An 18,134-nucleotide genomic window follows, 5' to 3' on the forward strand; every position below is an offset into this window, starting at 1 on the left:
GGCACTGCACCTCAGTGCTAGAGGCGTCACTACAGACCCTGGGTCGATTACAGGCTGATCACGACCGGCCGTGATTGGGAGTCCCGTAGGGCCCAGCGGGTTAGGTTTTGGCCGGGGTAGGCCGTCGTTGTAAATAAGAATTTGTTCTTAACTGACTTGCCTAGTTAAATAAAATAAATGGTTATGAGTATCCTACCTGATTCCTTCAAAGAGCTTTAAAATCCTCCCTCTCTTTGCCGCCTCTCCTCAATTACCTTTGACCTTTTTCGAAAGGAGGCGAGAGAGGACACAGGAGTTGAACCAATTCAATTGAGAATGCCCCATGAAGGAGTCCTTGGTGCCGGCCATTAACTTTGATGTTGCACTTATGCAAGCCCCAATGCAGCTTGAGCATTAGCAGGTTTCCAGGCCCTTTGAGTGAGTGCCCACTTCTACCCCTTGTTCACTCTTTCTCTCGCTCTCTTTTTCATCATCTCCTACCTCTTTCCCCCTCTCTCAGACCTGGGTCTGTTCTCTACTAAGACCCTAGTGGAGGCTAACCCAGACCATCTGGTTGAGTGTCGTACCCAGCTGTCTCAGCCCGCTGACGAGAACTGGGACCTGAGTGGTACCAAGAAGATGTGGCGCTGCGAGAGCGGCCGAGGTCACACCACCATCGCCAAATATGCCCAGTACCAGGCTGCCTCCTTCCAGGAGTCACTACGGGTTAGTAGAGGGAGATGCATGCATGCATACATACATAACATACACCCAGGGTTTCCGTTAGGAAAATGTGGCGCTGGAGAACGTGAATGGAAAGATTTAAATTTACCGGATCCATATGCATTGGGTGCGTAGTCCAGTAAGGCATCCACCCACGGTGCTCAGAATGACAGAAATCACATGTAGATTATGGTAATGCAGCTTAACAGAACAGGCAACTCCTGTAATGAAGCAGACTATAAAACAATTTTTGTTGGGAAACACCATTCTAAACAGGTCACCTGGTAGCAGTTCTATATGTGACCGATGGGAATCTCGAGGCAACAACTAGGATGGGTTGTTAATATGACTAGGATGGTGCCTTGGCTTCTGGACAACTAAAGAAAGTTGATCTGAAAACCAATAGAACAGTAGATAGATGGCATAGTGGTGGGTCCAATAGGGAAGTACATGTAATAAAATGTCTGTAATCATTCAAAATACTTTACCAGAGAGCATGACTTGGCCACAGCGGGATCGAGGATCATTAGCTTATTTTGACAAAAATATCTGACTGTTACAAATCACAAGCTTCTAGGCCTATGCCTATTTGGGAAGCCTGTAATGTGGGCAACGCGTGTGGCAATGAGCCTCTGAGTTGTGGCTGTCAGTAGAAAAACATCTCAAATATGAAGATAATGTGTGTTGAGTATAATTTTAAATGTTTAGACAAGAAGGGGAGGGGTGTGTGGCGAAGATAGAGGCGAGTCGCTCTCCAGAATGACTCGGCTGTTTCCTGCCAAATCTTATGCATTCATTGTGTGAATATTTTTCTTTTTTTGATCAATTCCCAATTACATACAGTACCAGTCAAAAGTTTAACAACACCTACTTATTCAAGGGTTTTTAATTTTCCAGTTTTCTACATTGTAGAATAATAGTAAGACATCAAAACTATGAAATAACACACATGGAATCATGTAGTAACCAAAAAAGTGTTAAACTAATTAAATTATATTTGAGATTCTTCTAAGTAACCATCCTTTGCCTTGATGACAGCTGTGCACAGTCGTGGTATTCCATCACCAGTAGTAAATGTACCGTTAATCCCTGTCATTTGGTAACATTGTTTTATGGTATTGCGTGTATTAGGGCTGCGCGATATGGCCAAAATGTCATATCCTGATAACAATACATGTCACGATATAGCACATTTTCTGTAAATTCAATTTAGAAATCGTTTTTTTTGGGTCTCATCCGTAGACTCTCTCCGTACTGTTTCACATGATTCTTGCGTAGGGGGTAAGAGGTTAGTGGTGTTTGAGCCTGTTGTCGGGACCGTCCTGTTCCACATGACTCCTGCGTAGGGGGTAAGAGGTTAGTGGTGTTTGAGCCTGTTGTCGGGACCGTCCTGTTCCACATGACTCCTGCGTAGGGGGTAAGAGGTTAGTGGTGTTTGAGCCTGTTGTCGGGACCGTCCTGTTCCACATGACTCCTGCGTAGGGGGTAAGAGGTTAGTGGTGTTTGAGCCTGTTGTCGGGACCGTCCTGTTCCACATGACTCCTGCGTAGGGGGTAAGAGGTTAGTGGTGTTTGAGCCTGTTGTCGGGACCGTCCTGTTCCACATGACTCCTGCGTAGGGGGTAAGAGGTTAGTGGTGTTTGAGCCTGTTGTCGGGACCGGCCTGTTTCACATGGTAAAGGAGGTTAGTGGTGTTTGAGCCTGTTGTCGGGACCGTCCTGTTCCACATGGTAAAGGAGGTTAGTGGTGTTTGAGCCTGTTGTCGGGACCGTCCTGTTCCACATGGTAAAGGAGGTTAGTGGTGTTTGAGCCTGTTGTCGGGACCGGCCTGTTTCACATGGTAAAGGAGGTTAGTGGTGTTTGAGCCTGTTGTCGGGACCAGCCTGTTTCACATGGTAAAGGAGGTTAGTGGTGTTTGAGCCTGTTGTCGGGACCGGCCTGTTTCACATGGTAAAGGAGGTTAGTGGTGTTTGAGCCTGTTGTCGGGACCGTGCTGTTCCACATGGTAAAGGAGGTTAGTGGTGTTTGAGCCTGTTGTCGGGACCGGCCTGTTCCACATGGTAAAGGAGGTTAGTGGTGTTTGAGCCTGTTGTCGGGACCGGCCTGTTCCACATGGTAAAGGAGGTTAGTGGTGTTTGAGCCTGTTGTCGGGACCGGCCTGTTTCACATGGTAAAGGAGGTTAGTGGTGTTTGAGCCTGTTGTCGGGACCGTCCTGTTCCACATGGTAAAGGAGGTTAGTGGTGTTTGAGCCTGTTGTCGGGACCGGCCTGTTTCACATGGTAAAGGAGGTTAGTGGTGTTTGAGCCTGTTGTCGGGACCGGCCTGTTTCACATGGTAAAGGAGGTTAGTGGTGTTTGAGCCTGTTGTCGGGACCGTACTGTTCCACATGGTAAAGGAGGTTAGTGGTGTTTGAGCCTGTTTTCGGGACCGGCCTGTTTCACATGGTAAAGGAGGTTAGTGGTGTTTGAGCCTGTTGTCGGGACCGTCCTGTTCCACATGGTAAAGGAGGTTAGTGGTGTTTGAGCCTGTTGTCGGGACCGTCCTGTTCCACATGGTAAAGGAGGTTAGTGGTGTTTGAGCCTGTTGTCGGGACCAGCCTGTTCCACATGGTAAAGGAGGTTAGTGGTGTTTGAGCCTGTTGTCGGGACCAGCCTGTTTCACATGGTAAAGGAGGTTAGTGGTGTTTGAGCCTGTTGTCGGGACCAGCCTGTTCCACATGGTAAAGGAGGTTAGTGGTGTTTGAGCCTGTTGTCGGGACCGGCCTGTTCCACATGGTAAAGGAGGTTAGTGGTGTTTGAGCCTGTTGTCGGGACCAGCCTGTTTCACATGGTAAAGGAGGTTAGTGGTGTTTGAGCCTGTTGGAGGGACCAGCCTGTTCCACATGGTAAAGGAGGTTAGTGGTGTTTGAGCCTGTTGTCGGGACCAGCCTGTTCCACATGGTAAAGGAGGTTAGTGGTGTTTGAGCCTGTTGTCGGGACCGTCCTGTTCCACATGGTAAAGGAGGTTAGTGGTGTTTGAGCCTGTTGTCGGGACCGTCCTGTTCCACATGGTAAAGGAGGTTAGTGGTGTTTGAGCCTGTTGTCGGGACCAGCCTGTTCCACATGGTAAAGGAGGTTAGTGGTGTTTGAGCCTGTTGTCGGGACCGGCCTGTTTCACATGGTAAAGGAGGTTAGTGGTGTTTGAGCCTGTTGGAGGGACCAGCCTGTTCCACATGGTAAAGGAGGTTAGTGGTGTTTGAGCCTGTTGTCGGGACCAGCCTGTTTCACATGGTAAAGGAGGTTAGTGGTGTTTGAGCCTGTTGTCGGGACCGTCCTGTTTCACATGGTAAAGGAGGTTAGTGGTGTTTGAGCCTGTTGTCGGGACCAGCCTGTTCCACATGGTAAAGGAGGTTAGTGGTGTTTGAGCCTGTTGTCGGGACCAGCCTGTTTCACATGGTAAAGGAGGTTAGTGGTGTTTGAGCCTGTTGTCGGGACCGTCCTGTTCCACATGGTAAAGGAGGTTAGTGGTGTTTGAGCCTGTTGTCGGGACCAGCCTGTTCCACATGGTAAAGGAGGTTAGTGGTGTTTGAGCCTGTTGTCGGGACCGGCCTGTTCCACATGGTAAAGGAGGTTAGTGGTGTTTGAGCCTGTTGTCGGGACCAGCCTGTTCCACATGGTAAAGGAGGTTAGTGGTGTTTGAGCCTGTTGTCGGGACCGGCCTGTTCCACATGGTAAAGGAGGTTAGTGGTGTTTGAGCCTGTTGTCGGGACCGTACTGTTCCACATGGTAAAGGAGGTTAGTGGTGTTTGAGCCTGTTGTCGGGACCGTACTGTTCCACATGGTAAAGGAGGTTAGTGGTGTTTGAGCCTGTTGTCGGGACCGTACTGTTCCACATGGTAAAGGAGGTTAGTGGTGTTTGAGCCTGTTGTCGGGACCGTCCTGTTCCACATGGTAAAGGAGGTTAGTGGTGTTTGAGCCTGTTGTCGGGACCGTCCTGTTCCACATGGTAAAGGAGGTTAGTGGTGTTTGAGCCTGTTGTCGGGACCGTACTGTTCCACATGGTAAAGGAGGTTAGTGGTGTTTGAGCCTGTTGGAGGGACCGTCCTGTTCCACATGGTAAAGGAGGTTAGTGGTGTTTGAGCCTGTTGTCGGGACCAGCCTGTTCCACATGGTAAAGGAGGTTAGTGGTGTTTGAGCCTGTTGTCGGGACCAGCCTGTTCCACATGGTAAAGGAGGTTAGTGGTGTTTGAGCCTGTTGTCGGGACCAGCCTGTTCCACATGGTAAAGGAGGTTAGTGGTGTTTGAGCCTGTTGGAGGGACCAGCCTGTTCCACATGGTAAAGGAGGTTAGTGGTGTTTGAGCCTGTTGTCGGGACCAGCCTGTTTCACATGGTAAAGGAGGTTAGTGGTGTTTGAGCCTGTTGGAGGGACCAGCCTGTTCCACATGGTAAAGGAGGTTAGTGGTGTTTGAGCCTGTTGTCGGGACCAGCCTGTTCCACATGGTAAAGGAGGTTAGTGGTGTTTGAGCCTGTTGTCGGGACCAGCCTGTTTCACATGGTAAAGGAGGTTAGTGGTGTTTGAGCCTGTTGTCGGGACCGTCCTGTTCCACATGGTAAAGGAGGTTAGTGGTGTTTGAGCCTGTTGTCGGGACCAGCCTGTTCCACATGGTAAAGGAGGTTAGTGGTGTTTGAGCCTGTTGTCGGGACCAGCCTGTTCCACATGGTAAAGGAGGTTAGTGGTGTTTGAGCCTGTTGGAGGGACCGTCCTGTTCCACATGGTAAAGGAGGTTAGTGGTGTTTGAGCCTGTTGTCAGGACCAGCCTGTTTCACATGGTAAAGGAGGTTAGTGGTGTTTGAGCCTGTTGTCGGGACCAGCCTGTTCCACATGGTAAAGGAGGTTAGTGGTGTTTGAGCCTGTTGTCGGGACCGTACTGTTCCACATGGTAAAGGAGGTTAGTGGTGTTTGAGCCTGTTGTCGGGACCGGCCTGTTTCACATGGTAAAGGAGGTTAGTGGTGTTTGAGCCTGTTGTCGGGACCAGCCTGTTCCACATGGTAAAGGAGGTTAGTGGTGTTTGAGCCTGTTGTCGGGACCAGCCTGTTTCACATGGTAAAGGAGGTTAGTGGTGTTTGAGCCTGTTGGAGGGACCGTACTGTTCCACATGGTAAAGGAGGTTAGTGGTGTTTGAGCCTGTTGTCGGGACCAGCCTGTTTCACATGGTAAAGGAGGTTAGTGGTGTTTGAGCCTGTTGTCGGGACCAGCCTGTTCCACATGGTAAAGGAGGTTAGTGGTGTTTGAGCCTGTTGTCGGGACCGTACTGTTCCACATGGTAAAGGAGGTTAGTGGTGTTTGAGCCTGTTGTCGGGACCGGCCTGTTTCACATGGTAAAGGAGGTTAGTGGTGTTTGAGCCTGTTGTCGGGACCAGCCTGTTCCACATGGTAAAGGAGGTTAGTGGTGTTTGAGCCTGTTGTCGGGACCAGCCTGTTCCACATGGTAAAGGAGGTTAGTGGTGTTTGAGCCTGTTGTCGGGACCAGCCTGTTTCACATGGTAAAGGAGGTTAGTGGTGTTTGAGCCTGTTGTCGGGACCAGCCTGTTCCACATGGTAAAGGAGGTTAGTGGTGTTTGAGCCTGTTGTCGGGACCGTACTGTTCCACATGGTAAAGGAGGTTAGTGGTGTTTGAGCCTGTTGTCGGGACCGTCCTGTTCCACATGGTAAAGGAGGTTAGTGGTGTTTGAGCCTGTTGTCGGGACCGTACTGTTTCACATGGTAAAGGAGGTTAGTGGTGTTTGAGCCTGTTGTCGGGACCGTACTGTTCCACATGGTAAAGGAGGTTAGTGGTGTTTGAGCCTGTTGGAGGGACCGGCCTGTTCCACATGGTAAAGGAGGTTAGTGGTGTTTGAGCCTGTTGTCGGGACCAGCCTGTTTCACATGGTAAAGGAGGTTAGTGGTGTTTGAGCCTGTTGTCGGGACCGGCCTGTTCCACATGGTAAAGGAGGTTAGTGGTGTTTGAGCCTGTTGTCGGGACCGGCCTGTTTCACATGGTAAAGGAGGTTAGTGGTGTTTGAGCCTGTTGTCGGGACCGGCCTGTTCCACATGGTAAAGGAGGTTAGTGGTGTTTGAGCCTGTTGTCGGGACCGTCCTGTTTCACATGGTAAAGGAGGTTAGTGGTGTTTGAGCCTGTTGTCGGGACCAGCCTGTTTCACATGGTAAAGGAGGTTAGTGGTGTTTGAGCCTGTTGTCGGGACCGTCCTGTTCCACATGGTAAAGGAGGTTAGTGGTGTTTGAGCCTGTTGTCGGGACCAGCCTGTTTCACATGGTAAAGGAGGTTAGTGGTGTTTGAGCCTGTTGGAGGGACCAGCCTGTTCCACATGGTAAAGGAGGTTAGTGGTGTTTGAGCCTGTTGGAGGGACCGGCCTGTTCCACATGGTAAAGGAGGTTAGTGGTGTTTGAGCCTGTTGGAGGGACCAGCCTGTTCCACATGGTAAAGGAGGTTAGTGGTGTTTGAGCCTGTTGTCGGGACCGGCCTGTTCCACATGGTAAAGGAGGTTAGTGGTGTTTGAGCCTGTTGTCGGGACCGGCCTGTTCCACATGGTAAAGGAGGTTAGTGGTGTTTGAGCCTGTTGGAGGGACCAGCCTGTTCCACATGGTAAAGGAGGTTAGTGGTGTTTGAGCCTGTTGGAGGGACCGGCCTGTTCCACATGGTAAAGGAGGTTAGTGGTGTTTGAGCCTGTTGGAGGGACCAGCCTGTTCCACATGGTAAAGGAGGTTAGTGGTGTTTGAGCCTGTTGTCGGGACCAGCCTGTTCCACATGGTAAAGGAGGTTAGTGGTGTTTGAGCCTGTTGGAGGGACCAGCCTGTTTCACATGGTAAAGGAGGTTAGTGGTGTTTGAGCCTGTTGTCGGGACCGGCCTGTTTCACATGGTAAAGGAGGTTAGTGGTGTTTGAGCCTGTTGTCGGGACCAGCCTGTTCCACATGGTAAAGGAGGTTAGTGGTGTTTGAGCCTGTTGGAGGGACCGGCCTGTTTCACATGGTAAAGGAGGTTAGTGGTGTTTGAGCCTGTTGTCGGGACCGGCCTGTTCCACATGGTAAAGGAGGTTAGTGGTGTTTGAGCCTGTTGTCGGGACCGGCCTGTTTCACATGGTAAAGGAGGTTAGTGGTGTTTGAGCCTGTTGTCGGGACCGGCCTGTTCCACATGGTAAAGGAGGTTAGTGGTGTTTGAGCCTGTTGTCGGGACCAGCCTGTTTCACATGGTAAAGGAGGTTAGTGGTGTTTGAGCCTGTTGTCGGGACCGTCCTGCTGCATATTTTGCGTTGGATGGTTTTCAGACTTTTCATACCCAAACTACGTCCATGCGACCAACGTTGACCCTCTTAGGTACGAGCTCCCTGTCTCTGCTCTGTGTCACGTTCACTCTCTTCCATGTTTGTTTGTTTGTGTTGCAAATTTGCTGTAAAGAGTGATTTGTGACAAAATGAAATAAATGATAGAGCACAATATGAAACTATAGACATTTTTCTATTGTCAAGCGATATATATCGTCATATAGCCCAGCCCTAGCTTGTATTAATGAGTCATTTACCATTCTCAAGAGTGGGAACGTTGTTTGCAGAGTTCACAACCTGCTACACTTGTGAGAAACGAGTTTTGGTTTATTTCGTAACCAATTACGAGATTTGTAAATGTTTTTAATTCTGTTTTGTTTGGAGTCCTCCATGTGAGCATGTCTGGTTTCTCTGTCCTGATAATGTTGAGGGAGTGCACGCCTGAGGATGCATAGACACACCTGTCCTGCTGCTGTTTTTTTTAACATCCACTGTGAATGATAATATATTAAAACTATACTGTAGTTCCTTGCAGTAAGCGATCTTGATCAATCTTTCCGACAATCTCCCCCTCGATAATCACCAGTCGATGTGAAAGAGCAATGGACGTTATAGCCTACTGCTGTATTGGTCTATAGGCTGAGTTCCATGCAGTCATTTCTTTAGCTGCCAATGGATCACGGGGTATAAGTGTCCATATGGCAGGCTGGTGGTCTCACCTTAGTTGACTTCACTTTTAGATTTGTATCATTTTATTTCCGATTTTTGATTAACCACGTGACAGTGGTTTTGAGAAACAACTTTATTATTGAAATGAAAATAAACATTCAGGTTTCAACATTTTTAAGTATGTTTTCAAAATGCATACTGCCTCCAGCTCACATTGTAAAGTGGTGGGTGACGCGCTGATAGCTTGTTGGCCTGCACTTTCATAGTGAATGGGAGGCGCGCCTTATTACCAGTTGAAAAATAAAAATAGTAGCTCTTTTTAATCATGTACCAAAACTGTTAAGATGCGATTTCATTTAGAAATGTAGAAACCCTGACACACACAGACCTGTTTCCCAATGCTCGGTGTCTTTTTGAATGGGATCCTCTTTACTCTCAGGAGGAGAATGAGAAGAAGGCGTTGAAGGAGCCCTCAGACGCTGAGCCAGCATCAGCAGAGAGGTGAGCAACACACACCTGTCAGGATTTCTCACTGATAGATTCACAACCTTTGAACCTTTTCTAATCATCATTTCTTCCTGCTGTGTTCAGTGTGGCACGCAAAAGGAGGGGTCCCCTAAAGCACATCAAATTTGGGACCAACATCGACGTGTCGGACGAAAGAAAGTACGTGCTTGTGTGGTCAGACATGGCATTGGTCACACGTTGCAAAATATTTCTAAACCCCATTGCTTCCTCTGAACACACCCCCTTTCTCCTCGTCCCCCAGGTGGAAGCTACAGCTGCAGGAGCTGAGTAAGCTGCCTGCGTTCGCCAGGGTGGTGTCTGCTGGCAATCTGCTCAGCCACGTAGGACACACCATCCTGGGCATGAACACTGTCCAGCTCTACATGAAGGTCCCCGGCAGCAGGATACCAGGTAGATGCACACACACACTGTACATATTAGGCATGGGCACGGTACAGCGATACAATTTTATAGGACAAGCTGTTGCAGTTTCTAGTGCTTTTTTTATATTGATACTTATGAGTTACAAAGACAGACTGTTAAAGATGCACTATGCAGAAATCCCTCTACCATTTCCTGGTTGAAATTCTAATAGTTTGCCTACTTCACTTTGTGCCAAGACAAGCAAGTACAGTGTAGAGAATCATTAAACCGCTGTGAAATATATTTTCCAGAACCAAGAATATAGTATTTTCAGCAGGCAAAAACGAAAGAATGGGAAGCATGGAAATTTCTCACAGATCTAGCGCGTTCTCGTTCTAGACTTGCTTTCAATGAGAATGACAGATCTCTAAATAACATTTCTATGTGGTTTTATTTTGGGGGTCGACCAAAAAATGACATAATACAGTTCTAACTCGGTCTTGCTTTATCTCTGTGGTCCAGGTCATCAGGAACACAATAACTTCTGCTCTGTCAACATCAACATCGGCCCTGGGGACTGTGAGTGGTTTGCTGTGCCAGAACCCTACTGGGGAGTGATGAGCAACTTCTGTGAAAAGTAAGGACCAAACAACCATAGAGGCTAGTGATAATACATTAAACTAGTGATGATGTCAGTGAATGAGAAATGGGGGGGGGGGGGGGGGTCTGCGAGAACAGCAGAGAAAAGAAAAAGAACGACATCAGATGGGGTGTCAAGGTGAGGGTCGGTTTCTTTTGTGGCTCGCTTTGAACACGAAGAGAAAACTGTCTGAATGGAAAAGGAGTGATTCAGGGAGATATTGAGTGGAAGGAAGGAAGCTGAATTGAATCCAGGAATGAGGGCATTAATGAAACAAGGGAGATCTAACTAACCCATCTCTTCTCTCTGGCCTTCCACAACAAAACTATTCTGATTTTAAATACAGACAAAGGAATGGCCCAGAAGACAGACAAGACTGAAATTAGATGGTCTTTAATACGAGTCCTAATTCCACATCTCTTACAGAAATTAGAAAATGCTGAAAAGAAATACCCCCCTCGCTCTTTTCCTCCCCCTCGCTCTTTTCCTCCCCCTCGCTCTTTTCCTCCCCCTCGCTCTTTTCCTCCCCCTCGCTCTTTTCCTCCCCCTCGCTCTTTTCCTCCCCCTCGCTCTTTTCCTCCCCCTCGCTCTTTTCCTCCCCCTCGCTCTTTTCCTCCCCCTCGCTCTTTTCCTCCCCCTCGCTCTTTTCCTCCCCCTCGCTCTCCATCAGAAACAACATCAACTTCCTGATGGGTTCGTGGTGGCCCAACCTGGAGGACCTGTATGAGGCAGATGTGCCTGTCTACCGGTTCATCCAGCGGCCGGGGGACCTGGTATGGCTCAACACTGGCACCGTCCACTGGGTCCAGGCCATCGGCTGGTGCAACAACATTGCCTGGAACGTAGGACCCCTCAGTGGTAAGCCCCCGATGCAGCTTTTGTTTGCTCCTTCGGTTACTGGAAAAACACTTAGTAATTTAAAAAAATACCTATTTATGAATACAATTTAATACATGGATATTATCTTTTAAAGTGATAGTTGACTCCAGGATCAGTTTGTCAGCTGTTTCTAGACCTGTAAAGTGTTGTAATTAATTTCACAACATCCACAGCCCACCAGTACAAGCTGGCCGTGGAGCGTTACGAGTGGAACAAGCTCCAGAGCGTCAAGTCACATGTACCCATGGTGCACCTCTCCTGGAACATGGCCCGCAACATCAAGGTGTCCGACCACAAGCTCTTCCAGATGATCAAGTAAGTCACCGTCTTTTACAGTTTAGTTTCTCCCTGTGAGCATCTCTCCTGCCACATGTTACAACTGTGTGTCCAGTCTGTCATGAGGGGTGGAGAGTGACACAGGGATGCAAACTAGTCTCCTCTCAGCGAAATACGCCAAAATAGGTGACCTACGTGATTCGTGTAGATCTGATGAGAGGGGGCGGTGCTTTGGATCACAACTGGCTGTAATCGAACGAGTGATGTGCGTTAGGTGCAATACTGGCTGTATCCAAGGCTCAGCCAATCATTCACATAACAACGGAATGCAGCGCAGCACATGACTGAAGAGAGAAGAGACAATCAATTTGCTAGTTAGAGAATCAGCCCGCGCTCTGGAAAGACAGCAGTAGGGTGCAAAGGCAGTTTGCCAGTTACAGTAGCGTATCCCTGAACCATAACGAAGAGGTAGGTGAGAGGTTTGACCACGGAGACGGGGTGAGAAGGTGAGGAAGCGTACTTCATGAGCTGCAACCGAAAAACAACTGGCATTTGGAAAGTTTTTGAGGTGAGGGAGAAAGTGGGGTGGATCAAGAATTGTAAGCATTATTAAATATCTTGCTGTGGTAGCTGGATCGAATTCACCGTTAGCTAGCCAGAAAAATGTCGAGCAACATTCGCCAACTTAACTGATCAAATAATTGAGTTTGTTTTTTTTTAAATTTGCTGCCTAATGAAGTCCGATAGCTAGCTAGATGCGCTAACGTTAGTAACCTAACCAATTCGCTATATTATTAACTGGTATATGACTCCTTGCAGTGGATAAAAAGAGGTGTGCCAGGTGTACTCTCTGCCTGAAAGAGATCAATTATGCCAACAAAGGGTATCATGCTCTGCTGGCATATTGTAGAACAGATGTCCACAGGCAGAAAGTGTACAATGTAATAACGTGCAGTGTAGCCCAAAGATGATGCTTTTGTTGTGTTGAATTTGACAGTAAAACTTTAGTGTGAGTGAGGGGGGGGAATATTACATGTTTTACTCAGTGAACGTTATTTATGTACAAATGTTGCCTTGTGCACTTGATCGTCTACTAGACTGGCCACTATATTAGAGCAAAAATAGAATGCCTGTTTTTTCATTCTATTTCTACATTGTTTTTTTCCCATGTGCAATATTTAGATGTACAGTGCCTTGCGAAAGTATTCGGCCCCCTTGAACTTTGCGACCTTTTGCCACATTTCAGGCTTCAAACATAAAGATATAAAACTGTATTTTTTTTGTGAAGAATCAACAACAAGTGGGACACAATCGTGAAGTGGAACGACATTTATTGGATATTTCAAACTTTTTTAACAAATCAAAAACTGAAAAATTGGGCGTGCAAAATTATTCAGCCCCTTTACTTTCAGTGCAGCAAACTCTCTCCAGAAGTTCAGTGAGGATCTCTGAATGATCCAATGTTGACCTAAATGACTAATGATGATAAATACAATCCACCTGTGTGTAATCAAGTCTCCGTATAAATGCACCTGCACTGTGATAGTCTCAGAGGTCCGTTAAAAGCGCAGAGAGCATCATGAAGAACAAGGAACACACCAGGCAGGTCCGAGATACTGTTGTGAAGAATTTTAAAGCCGGATTTGGATACAAAAAGATTTCCCAAGCTTTAAACATCCCAAGGAGCACTGTGCAAGCGATAATATTGAAATGGAAGGAGTATCAGACCACTGCAAATCTACCAAGACCTGGCTGTCCCTCTAAACTTTCAGCTCATACAAGGAGAAGACTGATCAGAGATGCAGCCAAGAGGCCCATGATCACTCTGGATGAACTGCAGAGATCTACAGCTGAGGTGGGAGACTCTGTCCATAGGACAACAATCAGTCGTATATTGCACAAATCTGGCCTTTATGGAAGAGTGGCAAGAAGAAAGCCATTTCTTAAAGATATCCATAAAAAGTGTCGTTTAAAGTTTGCCACAAGCCACCTGGGAGACACACCAAACATGTGGAAGAAGGTGCTCTGGTCAGATGAAACCAAAATTGAACTTTTTGGCAACAATGCAAAACGTTATGTTTGGCGTAAAAGCAACACAGCTGAACACACCATCCCCACTGTCAAACATGGTGGTGGCAGCATCATGGTTTGGGCCTGCTTTTCTTCAGCAGGGACAGGGAAGATGGTTAAAATTGATGGGAAGATGGATGGAGCCAAATACAGGACCATTCTGGAAGAACCTGATGGAGTCTGCAAAAGACCTGAGACTGGGACGGAGATTTGTCTTCCAACAAGACAATGATCCAAAACATAAAGCAAAATCTACAATGGAATGGTTCAAAAATAAACATATCCAGGTGTTAGAATGGCCAAGTCAAAGTCCAGACCTGAATCCAATCGAGAATCTGTGGAAAGAACTGAAAACTGCTGTTCACAAATGCTCTCCATCCAACCTCACTGAGCTCGAGCTGTTTTGCAAGGAGGAATGGGAAAAAATGTCAGTCTCTCGATGTGCAAAACTGATAGAGACATACCCCAAGCGACTTACAGCTGTAATCGCAGCAAAAGGTGGCGCTACAAAGTATTAACTTAAGGGGGCTGAATAATTTTGCACGCCCAATTTTTCAGTTTTTGATTTGTTAAAAAAGTTTGAAATATCCAATAAATGTCGTTCCACTTCATGATTGTGTCTCACTTGTTATTGATTCTTCACAAAAAAATACAGTTTATATCTTTGTTTGAAGCCTGAAATGTGGCAAAAGGTCGCAAAGTTCAAGGGGGCCGAATACTTTCGCAAGGCACTGTAGATGTGTGTGGTCACAAGCGTTCTATTATAAAGGCTGTCATGGCTAACTGCAATATTAGTGCATTGTTTTTTTCCCTCAAGACTTCGAGTGTCATTTGCAGTAAAGTCTAGGCAACAAATAATATTGGATTGCTTTCTTTACATTTTTTTGCTGTGAGTTAGGTTCACATTAAACACTTTATTTTACACACAGAGACTGATTGTTATTTTGTTGTTTAATTAGTTAAAACCAGCATTTCCCCCTAGCAAGGATTGTTTTGCATGTCTCAGTGCAACAACAAAAAGTGTTACCTTTTTGTGCCCTTAGCAGTTTGCATCCCTGAAAAGAGGGCTTCAGATTGGATGATGACGTGCATATTGATGACGTGGCTGCTGGAAAACGTAACCTTAACGTGTAGGTGTCTGGGTTTCTTTTAATGTCATGGTGTGATTGATGTAGGTACTGCCTGCTGAGGACTCTGAAGCAGTGTCAGTCGGTGAAGGAGGCTCTAGCCGCAGCAGGGAAGGAGACGGTACTGCAGGGCAGGAACAGGGATGAGCCTGCGCACTACTGCACCATCTGTGAGGTACGTCAGGGGCTCCGGCCCATTTCAACCCCTTGTCCCTTACCCAAGCTGCTACCCCACACAGTCATTACATTGTCAGTATTGATAGGTTTGTTTTGAGTAACTGACACTAATGTTCTGGTTGCCGACTGAGAAATTGATTAGTCCATGACTATCATATGAGTAACTGACAGGATTATGTGTTGACGACTGAGTAAATGACCGTTTCTGACTTCAGTGTGTGTGTTGGTTGACTGTTACTGACGTGTGTGTGTGTGTGTGGGTTGATTGATTGAATTACAGATAGGAATGGGCATTTTACATGTTTTGACTGTTCGTATTTTTTTTCCAGTACTCAAATGGGGGGAAAAAGCACTTATCTATTTGCAAACAGTGAACAACAATGCCTAATATCATAACCATTACAGATAACGAATCCTAATTGCTAAATTGATTTCTATTTATTCAGTGAATAAAAAAAAGTGCCATTTAAGATGAGTTTTAACTGTAATATTAACAGGTTATATTATATTGTGGAACACCGTCTTCGAAAAAGTAGTAACCTCAGCAATGTGGCGCTTGCTTGTAGAATGGCATAGCCTTGTTTTGTTAATTTAGCAGACAAGACTCTTCTTTCCCGCGCGCTTATCAAAGTCAAGACACCTACACTACATGACAAAGTCTGTGGACGCCTGCTCATCGGCTATCTCATTTCAAAATCATTAATATGGAGTTGCTTCCATTCAGCCACGAGCCTCAGTGAGGTCAGGCGATTGGGCCTGGCTCGCAGTCGGTGTTCCAATTAATCCCAGAGGTATTCGATTGGGTTGAGGTCAGGGCTTTGTGCAGGCCTATCAAGTTCTTCCACATCGATCTCAATAAACCATTTCTGTATGGACCTCGCTTTGTGCACGGGGGTATTGTCATGTTGAAACAGGAAAGGGCCTTCCCCAAACTGTTGCCACAAAGTTGGAAGCATAGAATCGTCTAGAATGTCACTGTAAGCTGTAGCATTAAGATTTCCCTTCATTTGAACTAAGGGGCCTAGCCCGAACCATGAAAGGCAACCCCAGATCATTATTCCTCCGCCACCAAACTTTACAGTTGGCACTATGCATTCGGGCAGGTAGCGTTCTCCTGGCATCCGCCAAACCTAGATTTGTCCGTCAGACTGCCAGATGGTGAAGCGTGATTTATCACTCCAGAGAACGTGTTTCCACTGCTGCAGAGTCGAATAGAGGCAAGCTTTACACCACTCTAGCCGACGCTTGGCATTGCGCATGGTCATCTTAGGCTTGTGTGCATCTCCTCAGCCATGGAAACCCATTTCATGAAGCTCCAGATGAGCACAATAACTGTTAACGTAGCTTCCAGATGCCATTTGGAAGTTGGTAGTGAGTGTTGCAACAGACAATTTTTACTAGCTTCAGCACACGCCGGTCCCGTTCTGAGCTTGTGTCCTACCACTTCGCAGCGGAGCCGTTGTTGCTCCAAAATGTTTTCACTTCACAATGGCAGCCCAAGCAGGGCAGAAATTTGACTAACTGACTTGTTGGAACTGACTTGTTTGGCCATGTGTATTTTATAGTTATTTTTTTAAATTAAACACAACAGAATAGTGTGAATTGCGTCTTGCGTCTGGAACAGTTATTCTCAGGGCTCAATTTGGCCAGTTCAGGGTTACAGACCCAAACTTTTTGGATATACAGAAGTTCTATTTAGTTATTATGCCTGTTCTTTGGAATGTTTTTAATGGGTTAAAAGTTCTCCATTGAACACCGCATGGGGATGAATTATGGCCAGGACATCTGTTTGGTGAATAGGCCTAGGCTTAATGATTCTGATAAATGTCTTTATCAAAGTCATGTTTTTAGTGTGGAACCTGTATGTTTAGGGGGTAATAGATTTGAATAACCAATTCTAGCAGTTTGCAAGGTAGGGTTGTCATTAATGTTAGTTACCACAGCCACAAAGTCCTGCCTGTTTCTACCATTTTAGTTTCATAAAATCTCTTATTTTTAAACCTTTATGCCTAACCTTAAGCACAATTTTGTTTGTGGGACACAGCCCCTATATGGAAAGATAAGACTCACAAACATGGTGTTCGGACCCCAAAAGCATCTTGACTCGTCTGAAGTCTGTACAGCCGATTATGCCAACTTCTGTCTGTATTGGGCTACACACTTATATAAATTTTTTTACCATTATTTTACTAGGCAAGTCAGTTAAGAACAAATTCTTATTTTCAATGACTGCCTGTTCAGGGGCAGAACGACAGATTTGTACCTTGTCAGCTCGGGGGTTTGAACCTTCCGGTTACTAGTCCAACGCTCTAACCACTAGGCTACTCTGCCGCCCCGATATGACCCCTCTGTGGAAAGGTTTTTCTCTAGGATGCCCACAGGCCTCACAAGACTTAACTGAAGGTGCCCCGATACCAGTTGAAAAAATGAATGGAAGTGTATATGGAGACAGTTTAGTGCCAAAAATAAGGGTTTAAATATATGTAAAGAAATATATATATTTTATTGACAGATCTTATCTCTCAGATATAGGACAGACACAACACAACAAACTTCATTGGGTTTATTTTGGGGAACTGTTCCATGTAGTGAATCTGTTATTCATTGTGTTTGTATGGGCTATATATCTTTCGCTCTCTCACACTACCGGGGTCACTAAGAAAGGTCCATGTTTTTGAAAGAAAAGCAACATTTTTTTGCCCTTTAAAATAATATCAAATTGATCAGAAATACAGTGTAGACATTGTTAATGTTGTGAATGACTATTGTAGCTGGAAACAAAACAATTTAATGGAATATCTACATAGGCGTACAGAGGCCCATTATCAGCAACCATCACTCCTGTGTTCCAATGGCATGTTGTGTTAGCTAATCCAAGTTTAGCATTTTAAAAGGCTAATTGATCATTAGGAAACCTTTTTTGCATTTGTGTTAGCACAGCTGAAAACTGTTGTTCTGATTAAAGAAGCAATAAAACTGGCAGCCTTTAGACTAGTTGAGTATCTGGAGCATCAGCATTTGTGGGTTTAATTACAGGCTCAAAATGGCCAGAAACAAAGAACTTCTTCTGAAAATCGTTATTTCTCAGAACAAGAATTGACTGAAGGTTATTCCATGCGAGAAATTGCCAAGAAACTGAAGATCTCGTACAACGCTGTGTACTACTCCCTTCACAGAACAGTGCAAACTGGCTCTAACCAGAATAGAAAGAGGAGTGGGAGGCCACGGTGCACAACTGAACAAGAGGACAAGTACATTTAGTGTCTGGTTTGAGAAAAACGACTCATATGTCCTCAACTGGCAGCTTCATTAAATAGTACCCGCAAAACACCAGTCTCAACATCAACAGTGAAGGAAGAGGTGACTCCGGGATGCTGGCCTTCTAGGCAGAGTAGCAAAGAAAAAGCAAGGTCTCAGACTAGC

At 46.1% G+C, this 18,134-nt stretch overlaps 1 protein-coding gene across 2 annotated transcripts in view; it reads left to right on the forward strand.

Moving 5' to 3' along the window:
• Nucleotides 1-18,134, forward strand: part of LOC110495476 (lysine-specific demethylase 6A) — a 55,210-nt gene that overhangs the window by 33,982 nt on the left and 3,094 nt on the right. For both annotated transcript variants that reach the window (XM_021570750.2, XM_021570751.2), the window contains 8 exons: nucleotides 500-705; nucleotides 9,112-9,173; nucleotides 9,264-9,338; nucleotides 9,442-9,590; nucleotides 10,065-10,179; nucleotides 10,853-11,040; nucleotides 11,235-11,376; nucleotides 14,583-14,709. In XM_021570750.2, coding sequence (XP_021426425.2) covers nucleotides 500-705; nucleotides 9,112-9,173; nucleotides 9,264-9,338; nucleotides 9,442-9,590; nucleotides 10,065-10,179; nucleotides 10,853-11,040; nucleotides 11,235-11,376; nucleotides 14,583-14,709 — 1,064 coding nt within the window. The remainder of the gene's footprint in view (nucleotides 1-499; nucleotides 706-9,111; nucleotides 9,174-9,263; nucleotides 9,339-9,441; nucleotides 9,591-10,064; nucleotides 10,180-10,852; nucleotides 11,041-11,234; nucleotides 11,377-14,582; nucleotides 14,710-18,134) is intronic.

Source organism: Oncorhynchus mykiss, chromosome 18 (genome assembly GCF_013265735.2).
Source record: "Oncorhynchus mykiss isolate Arlee chromosome 18, USDA_OmykA_1.1, whole genome shotgun sequence".
NCBI classification, from domain to species: domain Eukaryota; kingdom Metazoa; phylum Chordata; class Actinopteri; order Salmoniformes; family Salmonidae; genus Oncorhynchus; species Oncorhynchus mykiss.